The sequence below is a fragment of the Colobus angolensis genome, unplaced genomic scaffold (assembly GCF_000951035.1).
Source record: "Colobus angolensis palliatus isolate OR3802 unplaced genomic scaffold, Cang.pa_1.0 Scaffold22, whole genome shotgun sequence".
In the NCBI taxonomy this organism is placed as follows: domain Eukaryota; kingdom Metazoa; phylum Chordata; class Mammalia; order Primates; family Cercopithecidae; genus Colobus; species Colobus angolensis.
Window position 1 is genome coordinate 2,323,462 of NW_012115377.1, and position 26,931 is coordinate 2,350,392.

At 58.3% G+C, this 26,931-nt stretch overlaps 1 protein-coding gene across 1 annotated transcript in view; it reads left to right on the forward strand.

Moving 5' to 3' along the window:
• KDM4B (lysine (K)-specific demethylase 4B) overlaps positions 1-26,931 on the forward strand; it is a 154,491-nt gene that overhangs the window by 94,013 nt on the left and 33,547 nt on the right. The window contains exons 10-11 of the mRNA XM_011943480.1: positions 16,533-16,729; positions 25,488-25,687. Of these exons, the coding sequence (XP_011798870.1) occupies positions 16,533-16,729; positions 25,488-25,687 (397 nt within the window). The remainder of the gene's footprint in view (positions 1-16,532; positions 16,730-25,487; positions 25,688-26,931) is intronic.

The window sequence follows — 26,931 nt, forward strand, 5'->3', positions numbered from 1 at the left end:
CACCGCGCAGGTCCCTGTTCATCCGCTGGGCGGTGGTCACCGCGCAGGTCCCTGTTCATCCGCTGGGCGGTGGTCACCGCGCAGGTCCCTGTTCAGCTGCTGGGGAGGCAGCGGGTGAGGCCATTGAGGTCCTGGGAGGAGACAGGACACAAATAAGGGTGGGAAGAGGAATTTCTGCTCCTAGAGAGGGCGCGGGGATGCTGCAGCTGCGGCCTGGTGTGTCTGCCACCTGGGTAGCCCAGTCGACAGCCCGGGCAGCTGAAAGCACCAGACGTGTATCCTCTCGCAGTTCTGGAGGCAGAGGCTGAGATGGGTGTGTGGCAGGCCGAGCCCCCTCAGGGTGCCAGAGAGACCCCACCCCCCCCCGCCTCTCCTGGCTTCGGGGCTGGCCAAGATCTCAGGGCTGCTTGGCTTGCAGGGGTGTCGCCCTCTCCTCTGCCCGGGGGCCACGTGGCCCCTCCTCCCTGCCTTTGTATCCTGTTGTCTGCTTCTAAGGACACCAGGCGCTGGCCCCGGGCAGGCCCCGATCCCACGTGTGAATCACGCACCGACGACAGCTGCTACCACGCTGCTTCTGAACACTCCTCTGTGAGGCCCTGGGTGCAGGCTGCTGAGGAGCGCGGGGAACAGCACTGCGGGGGAGGAACGGAAATCGCGAGGTCCCTGAATGGGGGTCCTGGCAGAGGCCAAATGTCAGAGGTCGTGGGCTGCAACAGGGGCCCTCTTAGGTTTCATCACCATGTGCTGCGGGAGGCACTGGGCATTTCAGCAAGGGAGAGAGGCCACTGGCTGGAGAAGGGATTATGGGAGAGATGGGGCAGGGAGCCTGGCGTGGATGGCTGCCGTCTAGGCGGGCATGGGGTCTGTGGGCATGGGAAGAAGGGAACAGCATGGGTCTGTGTTTTAGGGGTGGCCCTGCAGGACCTGGTGATAGGATGGAGGTGGGGGCGCAGGCGAGGGGTGAGGACTTGGGCGTGTGGGTGTGTGCTGGTGCCGGGAGTGCACAGAGGGACGTGGAGGAGCCAGGACTGGCTGTGGTGTTCAGATGCGTCAGAGCCTGCCGTCCAGTGTAGGAGCCCCGGGCCACACATGGCACCATATCCATTAACCAAAATGAAATAGGATGCTCCCTCCACCTTCAGTCGGGCCAGCTGTGGGTCAAGCCCTTGCTAACAGCCAGGTGGGCCGGCAGCCGTGTCCTGGGCAGCACAGGTGTAGGTCATCGCCGTCCCCACAGACAGTCCTGTTGCAGTGCTGCCGATGTGTCCCGTGGAGGGGTCTCCAGCCCGGGGTCGGCGCTGAGGCGTCTGTGGAGGGGTCTCCAGCCCGGGGTCGGCACCGAGGGCGGGGCAGAGGCAGCGTGAGGGATGGGACGTGGTAGCCGTAGATGTCTCGTCGGCAGCCGTGAGATGCTGCACCCTCTCCACACCAGGCTGGCTGCTTCTAAGGCCCCTCCCATCCCTGTGCCCGTCCACAGCAGGGCAAGCACCAGCCATGCAATGTCTGTTGCCGTCGGCTGTGGAACCACCCGCTGGCAGCTGGCATCGTCCTAAATGTTCCGCCCTGGTTCCTGGATCAGGGGGCTGGGAGTTGGCGCCGCAGCTGGCGAGAGCATTCATGAGCCCCGTGGTCAGATGCTATTTGGGTTGATGATTTTATTGGACCACATATAATCATTTTCTCTTTAGGCTGGTGGCTGCGTCTTTTGCCGCTCTACTGTTTTACATGAGCAGACTCTAGTATCTGTTAAGGCTTTTAAAAAGAGATGACCTCTTGTGAAAGCTCAGTGCTGTTTAAATCGGGAAGGGCGGTGGTTGAGCCCCCTGGGCTCCAGGGCAGCAGTGGTAGCCCACTGCATCTGCAGGTAGCCAGGGTCCTGCGATGGCGCTGCCAACCAGGCTGCTGCACACTGAGAGCTGGGGGTCCATGAGCCTGGTGGTGCTGGACGCCCCCTCAGCGTGGGTCCAATCGCAAGGGGCTGGCCAGGGCAGGGCAGGGCCTGCTAGGAGGGAGGGAGACGGGAGCAGCCAGGGTGGACCCCTCAACTTGGATCAGATCACAAGGGGCTGGCCAGGGCAGGGCAGAGCCTGCTAGGAGGAGGGAGGGGCCCGGAGCAACCAGGTCAGACTCTTCAACCTCGGCATCCTCCCCCAGCAGCTGCAGACTTGAGTGTGTGTGGTGCTTGTGTGCGAGCATGTGGTTTGTGTGTGCGTTTCCCTGGGAATCAGACCCCCTTCTATAGAGTGGGTGCTATAGACAGACCCCAGCTGCTGGCAGGCAGAGTGTGTGCCCCACCAAGGGGCAGGCTGCTGAAAAGTCAGGTTCACAGGGAGCTTGTTTTAGGAGGAGGTCCTCATGTTATGGAAATGCAGGCCACAGACTGAGGTGGACACAGGGCCAGTGTACAGTGTGGGGAATCTGTTTTTTTTTTTTTGAGGTGGAGTCTCGCGCTGTCACCCAGGCTGGAGTGCAGTGGTGCGATCTCGGCTCACTGCACCCTCTGCCTCCCGGGCTCAAGTGAGTCTCCTGCCTTAGCCTCCTGAGTAACTGGGACTACAGGTGCGCCACCACACCTGGCTAATTTTTGTATTTTTAGTAGAGGTGGGGTTTCTCCCTGTTGGCCAGACTGGTCCTAAACTTCTGACCTCAAGTGATCCACCTGCCTTGACCTCCCAAAGTGCTGGGATTACAGGCATGAGCCATTGCGCCTGGCCATGGCATGGGAAATCTTCACAGCCTTCCCCCATCCGGACTCCTTGCAGCATGGAGTGATCTCACATTGGATGGGGAGCACGGTCCCAGGTCTCCACGGGTTTGGGGACCCCCTGGGGTTTCTGCTGACCTCAGTGCCCCTGCCCAGACCCCAGTTTCTCGCTTCCGTGCGATATGGCATTTCTGCACTTGAGTCGCTGGTGACTTTGGTGGCGCCTGTTGCCGCGGTGCCTCCCTGTGGTGTTGGCGGTGCGGATTGCCGTGGCGCCTGCCTGGTGGGGGAAGTGTTCCTCCATTTCTGGGCTTGTCTTAACAGCTCAGAGAAGGCTGAGGGGACCCTGTGAATGATTTTAAACATCCCATGCTAGGGAAGGGCTTGTAAGGCCACACAGGGCAGCTTCCATCAGAATCTATACTTTAAAGAGCATGGGCTGGCGGCACGTGTGGTGTGGAGTCAGCAGGGCGGGGAGAAAAGGACAAGGCACATGCCCCATGGCCATCGGGTGATGGGGATGGCACCTGTTCGTGAAGAAGAGTCGCCAAGGGAAGGAGGTGAGTGGTAACCAAAGCCACCAAGATGTCGATCTCACCGTACACAGGATTCTTAAATATGTAGTAAAAGGCTGTAAAGCCCCAAATGGCGCATCGCCGGCCATCCAGGCTTCGTGGTTTTGTTTTTTGTTTTGTTTTTTTGAAACAGAGTCTCTAAAAACTCCAGGTTGGAGTGCAGTGGTGTAATCATAGTTCACTGCAGCCTTGACCTCCTGAGATCAAGCAATCCTCCTAACTCAGCCTCCCAGGTAGCTGAGACTGCAGGCGTTGCACCACCATGCCCAGCTAATTTTTTGTAGTTTTTGTAGAGATGGGGTCTCACTATGTTGTCCAGGCTAGCCTTGAACTCCTGAGCTCAAGGGGTCCTCCTGCCTTGGCCTCCTAAAGCACTGGGATGACAGGCGTGAGCCGCTGCGCCTCGCCTGTGCAGGCCTTGGTGGAGCTGCCCTTTCAGTCCTGATGGGGAGCATTTCACAGATGTGGCCCGTGGAAAAGGCAAGGCGCAGAGCAGGAACCGTAGGATGTCATTGACAGGAAAAGCAGAGGACCGCGCCCTGTGTGTCAGGAGGGTGGGGCCCTGGGGCAGAGAGCGCATTGGCCACCTTCCCTTTTGTTCTTCTGGAGCTGGGTATTGGGTGCAGCGTTGCCTGTTCCAGAAAGTCTGTGAGTTCTGTCTCCGTTTTGGCTCAGAGTTCTCCTGTGGGAGGTGCCCAGCGAGAGTGATTCCCCTCTGCCACCAGTGAGATGTGAACCCTCCTCCTTCTCTTAGCTCAGCAGAGCCTCGTAGACCTGGAGCCCCCAGCTTCTTTGGATCTCAGACATGGGGGGCTCAAATGTCAGTCGGGAGCTGCCAAGCTCTGTCTGTGGAAGGTTTCTGCATGTTTGCCCAAGCCCCGCCAGGAGGGGCTTCAGAAGCACTTGTCCAATTGCAGCCCATGAGCCCTGCAGAGCAAGGCAGGATGCAGAGGCAGAGGCAGACACAGCCCCTAGCTGGGCCGGGGCTGGTGGCCAAGGAGCTTCCTGCGTGAGCAGTGGCAGCCTCCACGTCAGTACATGGTCCGTGGAAGCCCCGTTAACAGCAGGGGGACTCGGCCTCTGGGGAGTGGATTTCTTTTGCAATATGATGTTAAAGGAAGGTCTGGCATTTCGTATGTTTTTTATTTTATTTTTTATTGCAATTTGCAAAAGCACGCTAGTTTCATTGGATTTCAGGCATTTTTCATGGGATCGTTATGGCTCAGAAGACATAATCTCAGGCATTAGATTAGAGTGACAGGCTTGGGAATTCAGACCCGAGAACAGCTGCCCTGCCTGTTCCCTTGTAGGTGACTGGCAGGTCTTGCTTTGTAACAGGAAGTGCTCCCATGGTGGCCCTGACTTGTCCAGCCTACGAGGTTCGCTTGTGTTATCTCATTTAAAACCCCCGGCGGCACGAGGTTGGTCCACCTAGTTCCCTAGAAAGGGACCGTGAACTGAAAGTCTGTGTCCTCTCAGAGCCATCTGTTGAGTCCTCATACCCCTCCCTAGGGTGATGGTATTAAGAGATGGGGCCTCTGGGAGGCGACGAGGGCATGAGGGCAATGCCCTCATAGGTGGGATCAGTGGCCTTATGAAAGAGCTCCCAGAGAGCTCCCTCGCCCCCTCCAGCATGAGAGGACTCAGTGAGAAGATGCCAAGAACCAGGAAGTGACCCTCACCAGACGCCAGACCTGCCGGTGTCCTGATCTTGGACTTCTCAGCCTCCAGAACCATAAGCAATAAGCAATTTGCTTATAAGCCCCCACCTTATGGTATTTTGTTCCAAGAATGGACTAAGACAAAAGGTTCATCACAGTCACTTCCTCACATGCCATTTCCCTCATCCCTGCCTCTGAGGAATGTGTGGGGTGGATTTCTGAGCCTTTAGTTGCTGCTTTCTTTCCATTTGGCAGACATACCTTGAGGGGAACCTGGGTCACATAGAACAACCTCCAGTTCTGATAGCACTGGTTACACACTGGGTAGCAGTGGGCAGTAGAGAGGATTGTGGGGTGCCAGAAAGCCCATTTGTTTCCTTTCTCTTTAAACATGATGAACAGGTCTGTGCAAATCTACCCCACGGTGCAAGGATGCTGAGAGGCTAAAGAAAGAGGCTGGCATTCAGTTTCTCAGAGAGAAACATTTAATAAGGATTTACGAAGAGAAGCCATGTCTGTGTCTTGGGTGGCGGCGGTGAGACAAGACGATGGATCCCTGCACCATCATCCCCAGACCCAGGGCTTATATACCGTAGGGAAGGGTGGTTCAGAGATGTGCAAGACAATTGAAATATGGAAACCTCAGGGCCATTTGACCAAAGGGCAAGATTTACAGTAAGTACCTGCTCTTATACAAGGAGCGGTAGATGAACTGGAAATCTCAGAGGCCTTCCCAGAATGGGGGTTAATCAGAAGCCAACATGGCAGGTTAGCATCCAAGATGGAGTTGCTGTGGCCTCCACACCTGCTGTGACCTCATTTCTGAGGGACATACCTTCCAGGGGCTTCTTGAGAGAGGAACACAGGCAGTAAAGTTTTGAGAGTTTTCTCGTTTGAAAACAGGGCCTGAGGGTGGCACCCTCGTGGAGGAGATCAGAGCCCTTATAGAGGAGCCCCCAGAGAGCTCCCTCACCCTTTCCACCAGAGGAGGACACAGCGAGAAGGCACTATCTAGGAACCAGGAAGTGACCCTCACCAGACTCCAAATCTGCCGGTGCTTTGATCTTGGACTTTCCAGCCTCCAGAACCATGAGAAATAAGGAAAGGGCAGAGATTGAAAATGAAACCAAAAACTCCACAGGATGGTTAGGCAACAAAGTAGAAGAACTTGTGCAGGAAAAGCTGCTGTCTGTGTGGTGGATAGTTTGGCTGGGTATTGAAGTCCCTTCGAAGGCCACACCCATCCGTGGTTCTCATTCAGTGCTGCTGGCACAAAGATGCTCCTCTGATTCCTCATTCTTGGTGTGGAACCTGTTTTTCTCCCTTCTGGAAGCTTATTGAACCCTCTTTGTGTCCCAGGTGTCCTGAAGTCCCCTCACTGGGTACCTGGTATGTGTCTGATTTTTGTCACTTCCCCCTCCTTGGGCCTTTCCATCCATCTTTTCCAACCTTTCCCATGATTCTGGTAAACTTTCTTGAATGGTTTCATGGATTATTTGCTCTCCTGTTTCTATTTTCTTGTTTCTATTTCAAACTCCTGTCACTCACTGTTGGGGTTTCAGAACTAGCGTTCCACTTTCTTTATCTTCCCCACCTCCATTTTCTACTTTGTCTTGTTGTTGTTGTTCTTGTTTTCAAGACAGGATCTCACTCTGGAATGAGACAGGGTCTTAGGCTAGAGTGAAGCCCTCTTCTTCTTTCATGATGTAGTATCTTTTTTTTTGAGGATATTGATTGATGATAGGTTTAAATTCCTTTTGAAAATGTCTTCTCTGACTGGACATGATGGCTCACACCTGTGATTCCAGCACTTTGGGAGGCCGAAGCAGGCAGATCACCTGAGGTCAGGAGTTCGAGACCAGCCTGGCCAATGTGGTGAAACCCCGTTGCTACTCAAAATACAAAAAATTAGCCGGGCGTGGCAGTGGGTACCTGTAATCCTAGCTACTCGGGAGGCTGAAGTAGGAGAATCACTTGAACCCAGGAGGCGGAGGTTGCAGTGAACCGAGGTTGTGCCATTGCACTCCAACCTGGGTGACAAGAGCGAGACTCCATCTCAAAAAAGAAGAAAGAAAAAAGAAAATATCTTCTCTGTCCTCTGTTTCTTACCAGTTTTCTGGGGTTTTTTTTGTTTTTTTTTTTATTTTAATCTCTGGGGATCATAGTGCAGGCCCATCTCTCTGATGCTTGGGGGTAATGATCGAGTGTAATGATTACAAGTGAGGGGCTGGGTGCAGTGGCTCATGCCTGTAATATAGCACTTTGGGAGGCTGAGGCAGGAGAATTGCTTGAACCCAGGACTTGGAGTCTACAGTGCGCCTCTGTGATCACGCCACTGCACTCCAGCTCCAGCCTGGGTAATAGAGTGAGATTCTGTCTCAAAAAAAAAAAACCCCAAAAACCCAAGCGGGCAGCGGAGGCTGATGATGGCTCGGGATGCAAGGAGATAGCGGGGAGGGCCTCACTCAGTGCTTTACCCCGGGAGATCCGGGTGGGCTCTGGATGCAGAGGAAGGGCGGGGAGGGGCTCACTCGGTGCTTTACCCAGGGAGATCCAGGTGGGCTGTGGATGCAGGGGAAGGGCAGGGAGGGGCTCACTCAGTGCTTTACCCTGGGATAGCTGAGTGCGCTGTTATGGGGGGGCCCACATCAGGCCCTTTGGGTCTCTCCCCTTGGGCCAGCCAGATTGCGCAGGGAGTAGTCCTCCAGCCTCCTGCCTGGGCTCCTAAGGGTGGCACCCACATCCTCCACTGTGCCCAGTGTCCCCAGCCCAGACATCCACCTTCTCTGGCCTCCCCAGTAAATGAGCCTATGGAGTCCAGCGAGGAGGGACAGGTGGCCACCAGGGCGCCAGGAGGGGTCGGGTGCTCCAGCAGTCCTCACCCAGACCTCCGTGGTGAGCGATCCCACCCTCATTTCCAGGGAACCCTGGGCTATGAGGCGTGAGGTGTGCTCCCGCCACCGCCGTCCGTGTCTCTGCTGGATCGGCCCCTGGTGGCTGTCTGGCTGTCAGCCTGCTCGCCACGTCCCAGCCCGCCGTCGTCTCCTTTTCCGTCTTCCCGGTCCTGGCAGGTGTGTCCTCCCTAAAGCCACTTTCCCGTAGCTTCAGGAGAGAGATGGGTGGCGTGGGCTTGGCAGCCAACCAGGGCATCACTTACAGCCAGGCGCCGTGAGCGTGGCCTCCTTCCTGCAGTTGCCTCTGGCTGCCCAGGAGGGGCATGGTGTTACCTGGCAGGGAGTGGAGGGAGTGGAGGCAGTGGGGCCTTCTCGATGTCCCTTGAAGGATCAGCAGGTCAGTGTGGAAGTTGCCAACGATGAAGGCCGGAGCCTGGGGGAGGGTGGAGCTGGGCACCCTGGGAAGTCTGAGAGAGGGGCTGAGCCTCCACAGGCCGGGGGAGCAGGAGAGGAATGGGGCCAGGGCCGGGGTGGCCTCTGGGGCTCCTCCCGGTCTCTTGCTGGTCTGAGGGATCTTGTACCACAGCAGGGAATCAAGGCCCCGGCTCCCCTCAGGCTCTCCTTTCACCAGCAATGGGTGGGGGGTGATGGGTGACAGGTGATGGGTGGTAGGTGCGGCACCTGCCCCGCCCACAGGAGAGCCCTGGTCCACTGTGGCCTGTGGATGTGGCCCCTGACGTCAGCATCTCTCTCCCCACTCCCTTCCCCAGCCTGCCTGGGAGCAGTCTGAGCAGTGAAGAGCTCTGCACGTCCGGTGCTATGGCGGTGCTAAGTAATAAGATCTCCAGGTTTTATTGGGCATTAATATTTATTCCCATGAAAAGGTTAAATTTATTTCACTTTAAAGCCCTGGGGAGTGCAAGATAGAGCCAAAGCCGCCTCTCCTGGCAATGGCCCTGCCCACCACGCACCCACCCCTTCCGCCTTCCGCACAGGCCAGTCCTGTGACAGCCTGCAGGACAGGGCAGGGTGTGTGGGGCAGTTGGTGGCACCCCCTTTTGGAAGGCACTGCTGCCAGTGAGGCCGGTGAGTATGCAGAGCCCAAGGCCAGTGTTCGCCTCCTGCAGGCACCGGGCAGGCCTGGCCACTCCTGGACTCTCTGACCCCTTCCCCCGCTCTCTGCAGCAGGCACCACACGAGCCAATTTCGGTTGGCACAACGTCCTAAAGCAGGCCCTGGGCTCTGCGACTGCCAGCTCCGAGCCCATCGACATTCTGATTTCTATTTTTTTCATGCTTTGGAAAAAAGAAATCTATTTATCTCTACATCGGGCCCTGCTCTGCATAACCAGAGGCAAACCAGCAGCCCCGCCTGCTTTTGGATTTTCCTGGGAATGTAGCAGCGGATCCTCTGAGGCCTGCGTCGGGAATATCGGGCTGTCGGATACGTCAGCCTTCTGGGGCAGATGACGGCCACACTGCTTCTAGCTCGTTGGCTTGGTGTTTGGGCACCAGGTGACAGGGGCCAGCCAGCCAGCAGCCGTGCTGAGATTAGTCCGAGTCCTCTGAACTTGACGGCCATCAGTCCCGGGCCTGTCATTTGCAAACAGCAGCTGTAGCTGCTCGAGCCTCCTGCTAGACCCTCTCTCCACCCCAGGTTTTTCTTAAGGGTCTGTGACAGCATCTGTCAGTGGAGACTCATGTTAGCCACGTCAAGAGGGTCCGTGTTGGAGAAGGATGGAGGGAACGGCTCTGACCCCGGGGAGCCTGGCTTCTGCTCTGTGAGGCTCGCTCCACACCCTGTTCCCTTCCCAATTCCCTTCCCCATCCTGCCCTGGTCCTAAAGGAGGTGACATGGGGCACGGGGTTGCACGCCCACCTTCTGTAGAGCCAGGGCAGGCCAGCCACCTTCTGAGTGGCTTCCAAGCTCCTGAGGTTTGGCCACCCACACATCACGGGGTGAGTGAGGGGCAGGAGGAGGGCCCCTCCCCACAGCTGCCCGCAGCCTGGCCCTCCCCTTTTTATCTGGAGAAAAGTGTCCTGTGGCTGCTGGGTGGGTGGCAGGGAGGCTGGCCGAATCCCTGGCCAATGAGTCCCACTGGCAGGACCCCGAGAAGCAGAGGAGCTCACTCCGGCTGGTGCACTCCCACTCCGGCAACAACAGGACGAGCAGGCGTGCCGGTGCAGCTCCTGGGCATGTGGCCCCATTCTGCTCCCAGGGCCCCCGGCTTCTCGTACGTGTTTGTTTTGTCTCCCAGTTACACTATGAGCTGCTTCAGGGCAGGGCCCGGCGTTGCATGGTAAAACTACATTAATTCAGACTTATTAATTCAGAGCCTATTATAGTTCAGACATGGGAGACGTGACTCTTTTTGAACTAAAAGTTAGAAACCGTTTTGCTCTGGGTTTTTATGGCCACAATTGCAGAACCTAATCTAGGATCAGTACCTTTTTTTTTTTTTTCCCCGGCCACTAAAATCTTGTGAAATTAAAGGTCCTTAAAACATGCTTTCAATTCTGAGCCAGCAAGGAGCAGGCACAGGGATGCTCTGGCTTGGAAGGGGGTTTTGTCTGGGAATGCCACTTCCAGAATTCGGACCTCATGTGTGTCCCTTGGGAGCTTCCAAAATAGGACTGCTTTTAGGTGGAGCGTATTGGAACTGATGTCACGGAGATAATGGACACCCTCACACCCCCCAAGAATTAGAAACAGAAGACGTCACTGCTCAGGCCGTGCCTCTTCTCTTCCCCAGACCCTGGGCAGGTCTCAGCGAACCCGGGAGAACCAGAGCCTGACTCTGGGTCCTGAAGTTGTCATTTCAGGGACCTGAATTGCTGTTTTCTCCCGTGTATGAGTGTCTGGGCTCATTAAGACAACTGGGGCCGTCCCCGCTGGAATGTGCGAAGTCCGTGGGCTCTGGGAGTTTGGAGCTGGGTCAGGTGGTGAGGCCGGGAGAGTCGCACCCCCTGGGCCCCGTCCGGGCAGCAGGATGCAGGCCCCCATGAGGCTGAGGTGTGGTGGGCCCAGCTCCCTGAGCTGTACCTGAGTTCCGGGGGCAGCACGCCCACAGTGCATGGCCAACTTGGGCTGATGATGCAGAAGGCACAGGACCCAGAGCGGGGCCGAGCAGGAGGCCAGGGCTCTCCATGCCTGGAGCGGGGCTGCTTTCCGGCAGGGGCAGTCAGAGGCCCAGAAGCCAGCGGTGGGGCGTGCGCGGCCACCATGCTCAGTACAAACTGGGACTGCCGCCCATGTCTGCACAGACACACCTGCGATTGCTCCCAGGTGTGCTGAAGCTGGTCTGTGGGACGCGATGTTCACCCCGAGGCTGATACACTGCAAGTTACACTAGAAAAGTAACTTCATGACTTAAGTCAGGCTTCAGCAAGCTTTTTCTTTTGAGACAGGGTCTCAGTCTGTCGCCCAGGCTGGAGAGCTGTGGTATGATCACAGGTCACTGCAGCCTCAACCCCCTGGGCTCAGATGATCCTCCCACCTCGGCCTCCCAAGTAGCTAGGACAATAGGCATGCACCACCACACTCACCTACTTTTAAAAATAAATTTTTGTAGAGACAGTGTCTCGCTATGTTGCCCAGGCTGGTTTTGAACTCCTGGCCTCAAGCGATCCTCCTGCCTCAGCCTCCCAAAGTGCTGGGATGACAGGTGTGAGCCACCATTTGAGCCAGCCCACTTACTGTGAAGGACCTGATAGTAACTGTTTGCAGCTTCGCAGGCCGTGCTATTCCCCGTTGTGAGCGTTCTGCCCTCCTGCCCTTGTAGCATGAACACAGCTGTGGATGATACGAGCGGGCGTGGCTGTGTGAATAAAACTTCACAAATAACAAGTGGTAAGCCAGATGTGGCCCATGGGCCCACCTTAGGTGATATGCCTTCTCAATAAAGAGATTTAGAGAAATAAGTGGGACAGAAGTGTTTACTCCCACAATTGAAAGAACCACAGTGAGTGTTTTGATGCAGGTGTGTCTGTGCGGACATGGGCGGCAGTCCCAGTTTGTACTGAGCATGGCGGCTGCGCACGCCCCACCGCCGGCTTCTGGGCCTCTGCCCTTGCCGGGAAGCAGCCCCGCTCCAGGCGTGGAGAGCCCTGGCCTCCTGCTCGGCCCCGCTCTGGGTCCTGTGCCCTCTGCATCATCAGTCCAAGTTGGCCATGCACTGTGGGCATTCTCTTTAGAGACCTCTGCTCATAATTGGGCTCTTGCTGTATTCATGACTGTGCACTTTGTGTTTCTTCAGATAACAGACACATCCTGAGGACGTTTCTGTCATTGAAAGGGTCCTGTAGACCACATCTTCCCAGCGCACGCCTCCCTGTCGTGTGTCGTTTGTTTATTCTGTCCACGACGGTTGAACGGTTTGGTTAGAGTCATCGTGATGTGTGTGTATGCACAACCATACTTGTCTTTCAGTATAAAAGCAAAGGACATCTTTGAATTCTTTCCTTCCTCAGGCGAGATCACGGGCAGGGGGAGGTTAGGGACAAGCTTGCCCGGAGTGTGCAAAGATCCACGTTCTGCCCGTCGTCTGCAGCTTGGCAGAGCTGCTCGTCTCCTCCCTGCATCCTCCCGAGGCTGCCGAGGTCTGCTCCGCGCTTACTGGGGGCCAAGTAGGGGCCGTGATGCTGACCCACCCTCCTCCTCTGGGGGATTCCGCAGGACCCAGCAGCCACCTCTCCCTCTTCTGATTCGCTGGGAAGTGGCGCTGTCCAGCCCCAGAAGTGCACTCGGCAGGGTGGTCAGGCCGCCCCCTGACGTGAGCGCTGTCCAAGAACCCGGTTCTGCTTGGCATCTGGGGCACCAAGAGGGGTGGTCTTGCTTTGAGACTCTGCTCTGCTGGCTTCACCTGGGAACAAGAAGAAGCTTACGGGTTCGAGCCCAACCCAGAGCAGTGAAACCAGGACCTTCGCGTTGGGGAGAGCGGTGGGGACAGAGAGCTTGCAGTTGGGCCCAACCTGTCGCCGAGAGGCTCATCCCAAGGCCGGGCAACCTGGGGCCGTGACCCGCAGAGAATGCGGCGTATTTGGGAACAAAGACCCTCCATGGAGACTGGCGGTGGGACCCTGGCTTCATGCTCCACGTTCCTCACCTGAGTCCCCACCTCCTGGTCTTGGACGGCCACCCTGCCTTGGCCAGACTCGCCCAGCTTCCCCCGCAGCTCTCAGGGCGGCCTCACCCATACACACAGCTCTGGTGGCCGCGTGCGTCACGCCGCACGATGGAACCCAGGGCCCTGGGGCGTGCTCAGGCCTTCGGGGGCCGTGCAGACCTCCTCTTGCCCTGTTTGTGCCCGATTTCTCCGTCAGAAACTCATGACACGGCCGGATTCCCCAGATGGCACCTTCCTTCTCCGTCGCGAGTGCTGACAGGACCACCAAGTCAGGGGGCAGGAAACTGTAGCGGGCAGGGCCCGTCCCCTCCAGTCACTCCTGCACAGCCTCGCAGACACGCATGTCCCAGAGAGTGGGGAGCTAGACAGGGCTGTGGTGAGGACAGTCGGGGGCCTCGCTAATGAATGAAAATAGACAGCGAGGTCCACCCTGCCCGAGGACTCTGTGGTGGGGCTCCCTCCGGCCTGCTCTGAACCCTTCCCAGCCACAGTAGAACAGCCCACAGAAGTCCTCACGTGCCTGGCTCACCCTTTTCATGGGCACGTGGCTCCCACAGGCGCGCAGCCGATCCGAAGAGGCTGGAGTTGGTGGCTTGCAGTGGGGGCTGGGCATGTTCAGCAGGAGGCTGCTGCTGAGGGGAGCTGGGTCTCCTCACCAGCCCCAGCGGTTTCTCTCCCACACTGTGGCCCTGCGGAGCTGCCCAGCACTCGGAAGTGACTGCCCCGTGTCCTCGATCCACGAGGCCGTGCTTCCCTCCCCGCGACCCACCGGCCTTGCCTCCTTTCTACTGTTTGCTTCTTGGGTGTCCCAGCTCCCCAGCTCCCTGCAGGGCCACGTGGAGACTCGCAGGAATGCTCCCAGCCGCCACCTCCTTCCAGTCCAGCCGTGGGCGGGCTGGCACCAGCAGCTTTGTCCTGACAGTGGCGCCAGCCCCTGGGGCAGGGGATGCATCTCTGGAGCCTGGCCAGCCCCGGCCGGGCAAGGGGGCTCAGGCCGGGCTCCAGGCCACGGCAGTGTGCTCCATGGAGCGTGTCTGCCTGTCCCCTCCACGGGTGCACACAGGTGCTTTTTTTAATTACTTAAGGAAAAGCAATTGCAAAGCCGCTCAATACAAATCCCCTAAACTGCTGTGGATGGGGATGCTGGAGCGGCCGGCCCAGCCAGGAGTCTGAAACGCGGGCACCATCTGTGCTCCTGCCACTCCACGGCCAAATGACACCACCAGCCTTCCTCTCCCGCGCCATCTTTCATTGAATGAATTGAGTTTGCTGGGAATTGCTTGGCCATAAATATTCCCTCCTGCTCAGCATGGTCGGGCTCTAACTGTTCCCAAGCCCCTGCTCCTGGATCCAGCAGAAGGTTCCGTGGCTCCCTCAGGACTGGGAAGGTGGGAGGAGGCACGAGCTGCAGGAAATTCCACAGGAAGGTTTCTGCCGTCCGCAGCCCCACAGCTTCAGATTTGGGGTCGTAAATATGTCAGTCTCCAAGCAAAGGGCGGGCCACCTGGAAAAGTTTGTCAGGGCAAGGGAATAGTCGCGCTGAATTAAGTCTTTCCCTTCCTGTTTCCTTCATCCCGTTGAGCACGGCTAGTGACAGCAAGACAGGTACTTGAAACGGAAGAGTGTCTCATGATGTTTGGAAACGGGCTTCTCCTTTGCATGTTTGATGGAGAGGCAGAAAGTTCCCCGTGGGCTTCTGAGGCTGGGATGAGGGTTGGCAGAGGTGGGGGCAGTCTGTGTCTGGCATGTGGTCCCTGGGTCTGCCTCTCCCCAGCAGGAGACAAGGGCTGTGCCCCCTTCAGAGGGGGGGCCCGTGCCTCTGCCCCCCACCCTCCGAGCTTCTGCATGGCCCTCCCCCATGCTGGTGGGGACTCCCAGGGATACTTTGTTCCCTAGAGCCTAGACCAGGAGTTTCCAAACTGCAGCCCGTGGTTCAACTCTGGCCCTGGCCTGTGTTTGTCAATAGTTTTATTAACACACAACCACATGCATGCATTTGCCCATCGTCTGTGATGCTTTTGAGGCATGGTGGCAGAGTTTCTCGAAGCTGAAAACACTTAGCGTTTGGGCCTGTGTGACACTGTTTGCCAGCCCTGCCCTTTCCCCCTTCCTCTCGAGGCTGGTGTTTTTCCAGCCCCATCTCACTGGGTAAGCGACAGACCAGAGCTTCCTGGCCGCCTCCTGGGATCTGAGTGCCGTGGTGGGAATTGCCGCTTGGGCATCTGGGTTCATGCCTTGTAGAAACAGGGTCTCCCTATGTTGCCCTGTTCATGCCTTCTGGGGCCTGGCTTCTCTGGCCCCAAGTCCCTGAAATGTTGAGTGTCACCAGGTCACCTGCACAACATCCTTCACAGTGCCCAGTGTGACCAAAGTGATGCAGCAGCAGAGCCACCAGGAACAGTGACCTGGGAAGGGCTGAGGGCGTGAGAGCGGCAGGTCTGCCCAGGAGGCAGCTAGAGGGGACTTCAGCTCATCCTTGCCACTCGCTGGAGGTTCCCAAACACAAGGGCTGCAGGAAATTCCCATTGGGTGTTTGCTCACTTCCTGCAAGACCCCAGGCAAGCCAGCCACAGCACGTGGCATGTTCATGTCCTTTCGTAGCCGCTAAGTCCCTGAGCCTCCCAGACCCTCAGCGTCGTCTTCATTAACATTGGCGTCCCTCCAGCCCTGCAAGCTGGAGGCAGTCAGGTGAGGTGTGCGGGAGCCCGTGGGCCACCATTGCCCTCGTGAGGCCTCCTGAGGAGGGGCCATTGTCACATTCCGGGATTCCTGTCAGTTCTCTCAGCTCTTTGGGGACTGCCATCGTTTCCCCTCTTCCCGGCCCTCTTGGAACAATTGCTGTTGTAAAATACTCCGTATCCATTTTTACCTACCTGAGGGCAACCGCATCGGACGGGAGGGAGATTTTTGCCTGAACCAACAGGAAGCATCTGAATCTCAGCCTCGCTGGTCTCTGGACAATTGTGCGTGGGGTGGTGCCCAGTCCTGAACCTCAGGCCCCTCATCAAGCCGTGCGCCCAGCCCCCATTTCTCTTGGGTGTTTGCTCAGTGGCCATTACAACTCCACGGAGGCAAACCACGGAGTCACAACTAGGGGCTGCCATTTCCTGACTTGTGATAGAAGTTCTAGAAACAGACCTGGAGTGGTGGTGCACACGTGTAATCCCAGGGCTTTGGGAGGCTGAGGCAGGAGGATCACTTGAACCCAGGAGTTCAATACTAGCCTGAACAACATAGCGAGACCCCATCTCTAAAAAGTCTCCTAAGAATTAGCCAGACGTGTTGGTGGGTTCCTGTAGTCCCAGCTACTTAGGAGGCTGAGGCGGGAGGATTGCTTGAGCCTGAGAGGCTGAGGCTGCAGTGAGCCATGATTGCACCAATGCGCTCCAGCCTTGGTGACAGAGTGAGACCCTGTCTCGAAAAGAAAAATGTTCTAGAAGCGGAAAGCTCAGCGGTGGGATGGCATGTGGGAGGCCCGGGCCGTGGGCCCCACCTGCTCTGGAGTGGGGGGTGTGGAGCCAGCCGTCCAGGTGCGGTGCAGGGAGAGGCTCAGGTGCCTGTCTCCTGCCACAGTGCACGTGCCGGAAGGACATGGTCAAGATCTCCATGGACGTGTTCGTGCGCATCCTGCAGCCCGAGCGCTACGAGCTGTGGAAGCAGGGCAAGGACCTCACGGTGCTGGACCACACGCGGCCCACGGCGCTCACCAGCCCCGAGCTGAGCTCCTGGAGCGCGTCCCGGGCCTCGCTGAAGGCCAAGCTCCTCCGCAGGTGAGTAGCCAAGGGGCTGCTGCGTGACTGGCCCAGCGTGATGGAGGGTGGCCCAGGCTCCTTCCCACCTGCAGGGACTCCAGGCTGTGTCCTGCTCCTCCCTTTCTTCCTATTCCCGCCCCGCCTCCTCGTTTGTTCTCCTCCTCCTGTTCTGTCTGTTTCTCCTCGAGTCTGAGACAGCGTTTTTCTTGAGGCCTCGTCTTGCTGGGGTGGGTGGGCCCCGCTCCGGCGGGCAGTGTCTGTGCCGTTCACACACGCGGGCTCCCCATACTCCCTGTCACGTCCCCGCCAGGAGGCTGACCCTCAGCATGGCATGCTTCCAGGCCCCATGCCACTGCCTCAGCAGAGTCACCAGGCCACATGGTTCCCTGTCCCTCTCACTCACGGCGTTTCTGCTGTCGGGCTCCTCGGGCCCCTCCCTGGCACTGAGAGCAGGCGGGTCCCGTGCAAGGACTCACATGGCATCAGATGGGCTGCAGAGCCCCTGCCCTTCTGTGTCTGCGGTTGCTCCTTCGGTGTAAAGGTGCTGCTTGGATTTGAGATCGTGGAGAGGATTGCAGAAGGCTGGCCCCTGGCATGACCCTGGATGCCCTCCTCCCACTCAGAACCCCTCCCTGCACATCGGTGTCTCCACTGCCACACAGATCTTCCAGCCAGGTGTCTGGTGTCCACCTGGAGGAGAGGGCAGAGCGTCTGCAGCCTCTTGGCTTCTGACTACAAGAGGCCGTGGGGACACGGAGGCAGGTCCCAGCCAAGGAGGAGGTCCACTTCATGCCCAGAGTGAAGACGAGTGCTGGCCTCCCCGGCTGCCACTCTGGGAAGCGTCCAGGCTTCCAGGGCTCTGAGCTGCTCTCGGCACAATCGTCGACAGATCTCACTCCTGTTTGGTGCCTAAGAAACATTCAGGGAGCCCCTGAGCACGAGCTGGAGCCGGGAGGGACGGCACAGAGTGGGCTCAGCCGACTCCTCCTGGGAAGGGCCAGGGAGCAAACATTTGTGACTTGGCAACTTTGCAGGCCAGACCTCCTGTGTCTCGACGACTCATGGCATCTCAAGACCCCTGCAGATGATAGAGAAGAAATGTGCGGGGCTGTGTCCGTGAAGCTTTGTTTATAGACCCTGAAATCCGGATCTCATGATTTTCACATGCTACCAAATATTATAATTTTTCTGTTTTGAGCCACTTAAAAATGTGAATATTGGCCAGACACAGTCGCTCACACCTATAATCTCTGCGCTTTGGAGGCCAAGGAAGATGGATTGCTTGAGTCCAGGGGTTTGAGACCAGCCCGGGCAACATATTGCATCTCTAAACAAAATTTAAAAATTAGCTGGGTGTGGTGGTGTGCTCCTGTGGTCCCAGCTACTCAGGAGGCTGAGACGGGAAGATCACTTGAGCCCAGGAGGTGGAGGCTGCAGCGAACTGAGATAATACCGCTGCACTCCAGCCTGAATGACGGAGCAAGACCTTGTCTTCCCCGGGGAAAAAAAACAAAACAAAACCTGTAAACACTGTTCCTACCTTGTGGGCCGTACCCAGACTAGCTGCTGGCAGGTCTGGTCTTTGGGCCAACAGTGGTGGCCCTGCTGTGGGGGCAGCCTCCGCCTTCCCTTTGAACAGTGGCCTGCCTTCTGCAGCCATCCAGTCACTGCTGGCTTGATCTCATCCCAGCTGGCGATGGATGGTGCCCACTCGAGACCCAGCCACTCAGCACCAAGGTTGGGGGCGGCTCAGCCTCGGCCCCCACACCACACTCTGAAGAAACGGGCCTTGGAACTGGTTTCTGAAAAGTCACTCCTGGTCCAGTAACTTCTCCTCGAACTGGGCGTGTCCATCTGTCTGTGAGTCTGGGACTCCTGGGTGGTCTGGGCGTCTGCCTGGGCCTCCTCTGTCTTCCCCGCCCCGCGGCCTGTCTCGGAGAATGTTCCCTCCGCCCCGAGTGTTTTTGCAGCCCCACCTGACAAGCCCCGCCGAGGTGAAGCTGTCTCTTCTGCTCTTGTGATCTGTCCTTTTGATTTCCTGCCTCCTGCGTGCTCCTCGTGAAGAGCCGCCTCCTGGGGAGGCCACTCCAGGCAGCCACACCGGCACAGAGCTCGTGCACCCAACTCCCGGGCCCAGCCGGACGTGCTATTTGCATAATGGTTAATTGATTGTGGCTCAGGCTAATTGGTCAACAGAGCGGATTGCCAATAAACTGGCACCATGTTCCAGGAGTGGAACGGGACTAGAGGCCGTCTAAATTGCCTGCCAGGAGGAGATGCGGAAGCCACTGCGCTCACCGCTGCTCGGAACCGTCTTTGCACGCAGGAAGTGGACCCCCCAGAACCAGCCCTTGCGCGGCCTGGCCTCGCTGCCCCAGCCGCCCCCTCGCTCCTAGTCATGACCTGCTCCTCCCAGGAGCCCCCTCCCGCCCTCTCCCGCGCACTCCATCTTGGGGGCTGCCTTCACCCAGCAGCGAGCCTGAATAACTAATGAAGTCAGCTTCCCAAGGATCTAGTTTTCTTTAAAGCCTTCAGTGTGTAACACAAGGCTGATTCGCTTATTTATTTTTTTTTTTTTTTAAATCATGGAGGGTGCTTTTCTCTGGAGAGGCAGATGGGTGACTCCCGTTTCAAAGCCCAAGCTGCCCCTCCCGCCACCGGGGAGGTGGTCGGTTCTGCCCTGAGCAGTGCTCTCTCCACATGGCCTGCTTTCTCCCCTGACCCAGGCTCCCTCCCTGAGGGCGTGTCTTGGGGCCAGGGCAGCCCTATCTGAGCATCTGTGGCTCAGGCTGGATCGGGAGACACGGTCGACTGACTGGCTCTGTCTCCCAGACAAGGGGCTTGTGGGCACAGGCTGGATCCTTCTCTGGTGGGGGGAGCATCCTGGGCCCTGCAGGGTGCTGAGCAGCGTCCCTGGCCTCCACCCACTCCATGCCAGGAGCACACCCCAAGTCGTGATAACCACAGATATCCCCAGACGTCGCCCAGTTCCGCGGGTGGGACCCCTGCCCTAGACCAAGGGATGGCATCAGGGTGGGCGCCGTGCCCTCGCCCCAGTGCGGTCCAGCTTTCCCTGCCCTCAGCGTGGCTGTGGGATGACCCCATGCGTTTACCAGGTGCCCCATGGGGTGTGGATGGTTCGGCACAGCCGCCTGAGCTCAGAGGACGTGGCTTGCTCCCCGCTCGCCACCTTACACGGGTCTCTTCCGGAGCTAAATCTTGCCGGGTGAGCGTTGGGGGCTGTTTGTGTTCTTCCCCTGACGGATGGGTTGCCTAAAACGGCAGCCTGGCTCCTGGCGGGTGTCCTCAGCCTCCCCACGCCTTGTGTTGCTGTGCGTTCCTGCGCCTTGCCTGAGCCGGAGCCCTCACAGGGCTCTCTGGCACCCACGCGGCGCTCCTCCATGCAGACTCCTTCCATGCGAGAAGCGCCGTGTACACACGCTCCAGCATGTACACGCTCCCTGCAGGACATCTGTGCACCCGCCTCACCACAGCCTCCCTGGCCCACTGCTGCTCTGTGAGCCCGGCTGGGCCCAGGTCTCGTCTCCCCTACCCCTCTGAGCTCCGTGCTGCCTGTCCCCTCCGGCTCTGCCTTGGACTGTCGCCCCCGCACCAGTGCAGGACACCACCACGCCTCTGGCCCCGACTCCTGCCAGGGCTGGCGCACCCCAGCTGCGTTCCTGAGCCCTCCCCACCAACAGGGACCTCAGCCCTCAGGGACAGAACCTCATGAGCACAGGGACCTGCCAGCCCCTGCAGGGAGCGTGCAGCCTCAGGGACTCACTGTCTCCTGTCTCTTTCCTAGAGCTGCCGTTCATTTTCTCAAAGGTGAAATTCCTCAGCACAGGGTCTAGTCTTGGGGGCGGGGAGCACTGGGCCACTTGGGGGCAGGGGGTGGGTGGGCGGCTCTGAGGGCTCAGTCTGGGGCCAACCTGCCAGCCATCCCTAAGCCTGGGGCCAGGGCTGGGGCAACCCCAGTCCTCCCCGCCCTGTGAGAAGCCCTGAGCCAGCGCGGCACTGAGAGCTGACGGTCCCACTCTGGGTGCTGCAGGTGGCCCGTGTTACTGGGTGACAGGGCCAGAGGCCGTCCACCCTGCCTCCTGCCATACAAGCTGCAAAGGACACCTGTGTCCACCTTGGAAATATTAGTTATCTGAACTACGTCCCGACATTTGGCTCATAGGAATGAGCCCAGGGGCGTCCAGTTAAGCCTGGCAGGCTAAGTGCTTATTTATGTCCACTCTCTCCTGAAACGCCACAGAGTAAAGTGCAGAGAATAGGAGAGGGGGCAGTGGCAGCTGAGCATGTCTATAGGCTTTGAGAAGCAGGGAAGGGTGGGCAGGAGACCTCCTGGGCCAGCGACCAGGAAGACAGCCAGCAGGGAGCGGCTGGTCCGCACCATGGGGCCACAGAAAGACAGCAGGCAGACATGGGCAGCTCCTGGGGGGCTGGGGGGATGCAGGGGTAACCAGCAGAAGACAGTGGGTGGCTCTGAGCAGGAGGGAGGCACCTTCCTGGGGTTGGCAGTGGGGCCCAGCTGCCAGCCTCACATCCCCCCACCCCCAAGGCCAGAAGAGACAGTAGAGGGGGTAGGGTCCTCTCCCAAAGAACAGAGGGGCCCAGTGGAGCAAAGCCACAGATGCTGATACTGGGGCTCTCCTAAAGTCACAGGCTCCTGCCCTCAGCAGCCCCTGCCACTGCCTTCACCAGGCCCAGCTCACACACGGCTTGTCACCGTGCACAGAGGGATCAACGGCCAGGGGGTCCAACACATTGGAGGCCACGCTCCCATAACAAAGCAGGGTCTGCGCAGCGAAGAAGGGAAGAGCTCCCAGGAAGGAGGATGCAGTGAGCACAGGGCCCTGGAGTGGCCCGGGACTTTGCATTATGGAAGAAGAGCCATTGCTGTGAAGAAGAAACATTCCAGGAACGAGCAGCTCTCGGATGTTACCATCTAGAGGAGAGAAGCGCCCTGGTGGATTGGGAGGCTCTTGAAGAAGCCCCTCCCACAGCACAGGCAGACAGAGCTGGAAGATACGAAGGATCAGGAAGTCAGAGGCATAGTCTAGGAAATCTAGCCCCTGATAGGAGTTTCAGAAAAAAAGAAAAGGAAAGTATCCCAGGACCCAAAGACTTTGCATTTCCAGGTTTAAAAGTCCAGAAAGTCCACCCAAGAATGGAAATTACCCAAACGACAACACATCGCTGTGAAATTTCACAACTCCTGGATTAAACAAAGGCCCTGAAAGCTTCCAGAGCAAACAGATCGCATAAACAGCCCACCAGACTGAGGCTGGGCATGGTAGCTCACGCCTGTGATCCCCGCACTGTGGGAGGCCAAGGCAGGAGGATCACTTGAGGCCAGGAGTTCAAGGTCAGCCTGGGCGACATAGCTAGACCCTGTCTCTACAAAAAAAAAAAAAAAAAAAAAAGGAGACCCTATCTCCAAGTATAGTCACATTCTGGGGCTACAAGCTAAAAGACAAAAGAGAAAGGTCTTCAAAAGTCAGAAGAGAAATAATTCTCCCCAAATCTTTCACCTAGCCAAATTGTCAAGAAATGTGTGAGGGGAATAAGGATCTTTGTAGACACACAGAGTCTCGTATTCCATCTCCTCTCTCAGGAAGCTGCTGCAGGATGTGCTCCAGCCAAACAAGGATGTAAACCAAGGAAGCCATGGGATTGAGGAAACAAGATCTAACCCAGGAGAGTCAAGGGGAGTCTCAAGATCATGGGAGAAGGAACCAAGACCCCTAGGGGTATCATGGAGAGAAGGGGACACCCTGCACAGGAGACCACAGCAGGAATTTAAGAGCAACGGCAGGGAGCTCAGAGATACCAAGGAAGCTAGGCTTCCAAAGCAGGAGGCCAGTTCCAGACCCCTGTTGGGGGGGCGGGGAATGCGGCCCGAGTTGCTCTGTGGCTCATGGATGCACAATGTTTATGGGGCATAAAAACGTAAACGTGGAATTTGGCCGCAGTGAAAGACAGTGGCAGGTGCAGGGAGAGAAGGGGACAGTCATGGAGGCGAGCAAGGACGGCCACACCCTCAGCACCTGTGCCAGGAGCCAGACCCAGAAATAAGCATCGGGTGCAGAAACACGCAAAAGGGGATGAAGGCGTCAGGGTCAGGAAGAGGCGTGCCCTTAGGACCCCACAGATGCCCCAAGTGATGGATGCCCCTCTGCTGTGGGCTGTGCCCCCCTTGCTGTGTCCGTATATTGAGCCCTACACAGTTTCATGTGGTGTGGGACCTAGGGGTCTCAGCCTGGCACTGCTGCAGGTAGGAAAGGGCTGGGCTGCAAGGATGAGGCCCCAGAGCTCTGGTTGGACACCAGGACAGTCCTGGGCCCTCTGGGGCAGACACAATAAGGCTTGAAGGCTGTGGGGGGCGCACCTGGAAGGCTGTAGCAGGGGAGGGCCACGGTCAGAAGCGACCTCTAGGGTGGTTTTCAGGGTGGGAGTGGAGGGAGGGACTGCAGTGGGTGGGAGAAGGGGCTATGGAGCTGGAGGCAGCCAAGGCCAGGTGAGTGGAGTGGGAGGGCACCCTTCTGCTGGTGTTGTCTGGGACCAGGGCGGGTCCGCTGTAGGATCCTGGCCCTGCAGCCCTGGGGCATTCCCAGACCAGGAGGGCAGCCCGCCTTGGGATGACGGTGGTTACAAGAGCCAGTTGCACCCAGCGCCAATCTGAAGCTTCCTATTCCTGAGCCTGCTGTCCCCACATGGGGCAGGCACCCAGCATTTCCCCAGCCCTCAAGTGGAGCCTGAGGCTGCCTGCCCGGAGCCATCTTTGGGCTGCTGTTGTGGAGAACGTTCTCTGGAGGGCAGGGGCAGCTCCCGTGTCCCCCCCTCCACCTCCTGCTCCCTGTGTTAGTGACTCTGGCCCCACACCTGCCCCTGCCTGCCTCCCGCCCCCGCCCGGCCGCCCCACAGCGACCTTGTGTGCACCATGCTGTGTGATGCCATGCCTCTGGGCCACCCGCTTTCTGCCTTGAGTCATTGTGGTGGGCCATGCTGCAGACATCGGGGAGCACTGATTCTAGCGAGTTAGGCAGCTGAGGAGCAAGGAGGGCTGGCAGTGACTAGTGTTCTAGGAAGGCTTCCTGGAGGAGGCGCCCCAGAAGCCAGCATGGAGCACAGGGCGGGCAGAGTGGCTGGGAGCAGCGGTGGGCAGGGGTCAGGTCCGAGTGTCCTGAGGGAGCATGGGCTGCTGCTGGCCCATGTGACAGCCTGGCTCAGGCAGAAGCGAGGAGGTCCTGGTGACAGAAGCCCCGCCAGCGGGCCCACCCCACCCTTGTCAGATGAACCTGCCCCACCCTGGTGACCACTTGGTCCTTGGAGGGGCAGCTGCCACAGGGACCCCTGTGGGATTGAGGTGACTGAGTCTGAGCCCACAGGGACAGGGGACACGGGAAGCACCCAGAAGCCGCAGCCGGCATTGGTAATTGTCCTGGAAACACTGGCGCTCCCAGCTCTGCCTGGCTGCTGGCGGGCTTGACACAGCTAGCTCTCAACTGGGAAGGGGAGAAAGGCCTCTGGGGAGCCGGCCTGTGCAGCCTCGATCTCATGGCCTAGTGAGGCCCCTGGCCAGGCCAGGGCTTAGGGCAGCTGCAGGGGGTGGGCCTGGAGGAGGTGTAGACATCACACGCCCAGGGGAGGCGCCAGGCCTCGGCTTCTCCGCACTCCCGGCTTCTGCCTGAGCTCCCTGGGAGCCACCCCCTCCACATCTCCAAAAACTTTTGCTTCCTTCCTGGAAAGGCCCTGGAGGTCCCCGGGGGAACCTGGTGCAAGGCCCTGGCCGCTCAGCTGCAGGTTCACCCGGCTGTCACTTTTCCTCCTTCCTTTTTCAGCCGCCCTCTCATTTCTAAGGAGTCCTAGCTCAGCCAAGCCTGTAAGCCTCGGGCTGAATCCCTCACTTGGGGCTGGTGTGCAGAGACCGGGACCTCCCTGATGTACCCCGGGATTGCGGGTGTCCAGGCTGGGCATGCAGGATGCGCCTCCTCTTGGCCCGCGCCTGCCCTGTGAGCAGATCCTGGGCTCGGGGTGCAGAGGAGGCCCTGGCGGACCCTGGGGCATGGGCACAGGTCAGAGCAGCGGAGCGTGAGCTGGGGCTCCCATGCGCCTCAAAGGCTGCAGAGAGAGGACCCAGGGAGTCGGGGACAGAGCCAGGTGCCCAGGACCAGGCGTCCTGGGGAGTTGAGCAGAAGTCCTAGAGAAAAAACCCGTGAAATTTACATTCTAGACAAATTAGTCTGAAAGAAAGCAGACACTGGAAAAAGACTGATGAGGAGAGGAAACCGAGTCTAGAAAGGAAGAAAGAGCAGACCAAAAGGCCGGGGCTGTCGTAAGTGTCTTTTTCGTTCCGTTTGTCGTCTAGGCATTTTCCATGAGCTGCTGTTTCCCTCGGAGCTCACACTCCCTGTGTCTCTGTCCCGTGGCACACGCGGCTCTTGCCGCCCCGTCCCGCCTGTCATCCCACCTGGTGTCAGTCGGCTTCCCATCTCCAGCTGTCATCAGCGTCCCCTGCTTGACCCCGTCCCCACCGTGTCCATCGCCCCGTCTCCCTTCGGTCTCTCCTCCCAACACAGCTCCTGGCCCGCAAGAGCAGAACCCCACCCAGGGTTCCCTTTACCCCCGGCCTCCAGCCAGGAGGCTCCCTGCTCATGGGGCACTCTTCTGGGGGTGGGCGGGGCTGCGCGCTGCCAGACAGAGTGCAGGGACCTGGGGCTCTTCCCTCCCTGGTCTCCCCTCCTGCCTGATAAACCTCCCTCTCCAGGTCTCACCGGAAACGGAGCCAGCCCAAGAAGCCCAAGCCCGAAGACCCCAAGTCCCCCGGGGAGGGTGCGGCTGGGGCGGCGCTCCTGGAGGAGGCTGGGGGCAGCGTGAAGGAGGAGGCCGGGCCAGAAGCTGACCCCGAGGAGGAGGAGGAGGAGCCGCAGCCACTACCACACGGCCGGGAGGCCGAGGGCGCAGAAGGTCAGTCCCTGCCAGCCCGGGCCTGGCACCTCTGCTTTCCTACCCACCCCCAGTGGGCATCTCCTAGAAGGAAGCAGTGCCTGCTGCAGCCAGAGTCCCCGCTTTGTAAGAATCCCATTCAGTGGCTTTCTTGCCTGGGTGGGGCATTTCGTGAAAATAGACATTGTGAGGTGGAGGCCGTAAAACAAGTGCCTGCTCTCCCAGAATTGAGAAGAGCAGTTTCCAGAGGCCAGGCGCAGTGGCTCCCACCTGTAATCCTAGCACTTTGGGAAGCCAACGTGGGAGGATCACTTGAGTCCAGGAGTTTGAGACCTGTCTCTACTTACGATAAAAAAAAAATTAACCACACTTGGTGGCTTACACCTGTAGTCCCAGCGACTTGGGAAGCTGAGGTGGGAGGTTGAGGCTGCAGTGAGCCGTGCTTGCACCACTGCACTCCAACCTGAGCAACAGAGCATCACACACACACACACACACACAAATAATAATAATAAAATAAAAGACCAGGATGCTGTATGTGGCCCAGATGCTGGAACGCGCCTGCAGCGGCCGTGGCCGCTTCTGAGCAGAGGGCTGGTCCTGACCTGTGAGCGGGTCTCCCACCTGCCCTCGGGCCTCCCAGCTCTCCTGGGGCTGGTAAGACGGGGCAGCTGCCTTCCCACAGGAGTGTGAACCAGCAGTTGTGAACGGGGTGTGGGGGGCTGGGTGGCAGTCTCAGAAACATTTCCTTCTCCAGGGCGAGCTTTTGGCTGTGGAACTCCCACCTGTGAGTGTATAAAGGTTCCTGTTTCAGGGTTGACAGCATTTTGTTTCCGGTGACTGGGTTTTATCTTCTCAATTTAGAGCTTCAGCTACTTGGGAGTCTGTGCAAAGTGGCCATTCCCAGCTGGGGCTCCCTGCTGGGAGCCCTTCCCTCTTCTCACCCTTTCCGGGCACCGTGCAGGGAGCAGGTGTGTGGGGTGTGCCGGCCAGCCTGCCTCCTACCAAGGGCTGCCCCCTGCTGTGGTGCCTGAGGCCCAGGTCAGGGGGGCCACATTCGCCGGAGGGTCCTAGTCCTCAGTTTCCCTCTGTATGAGCCCAGCATAACCTGGTCTGCCTCCGAGGTGTCAGGTCTCCAGGACATGCTGGTGCCCAAGGTGAATATTGTCCTTGGAACATGGCAAGAGGCCCAACCATGTTGCCATTCAGCAGACGTGAAGCCCCTCCCACCTGCCAGGGGCAGCCGTGGGGCACCTGATCTGGAA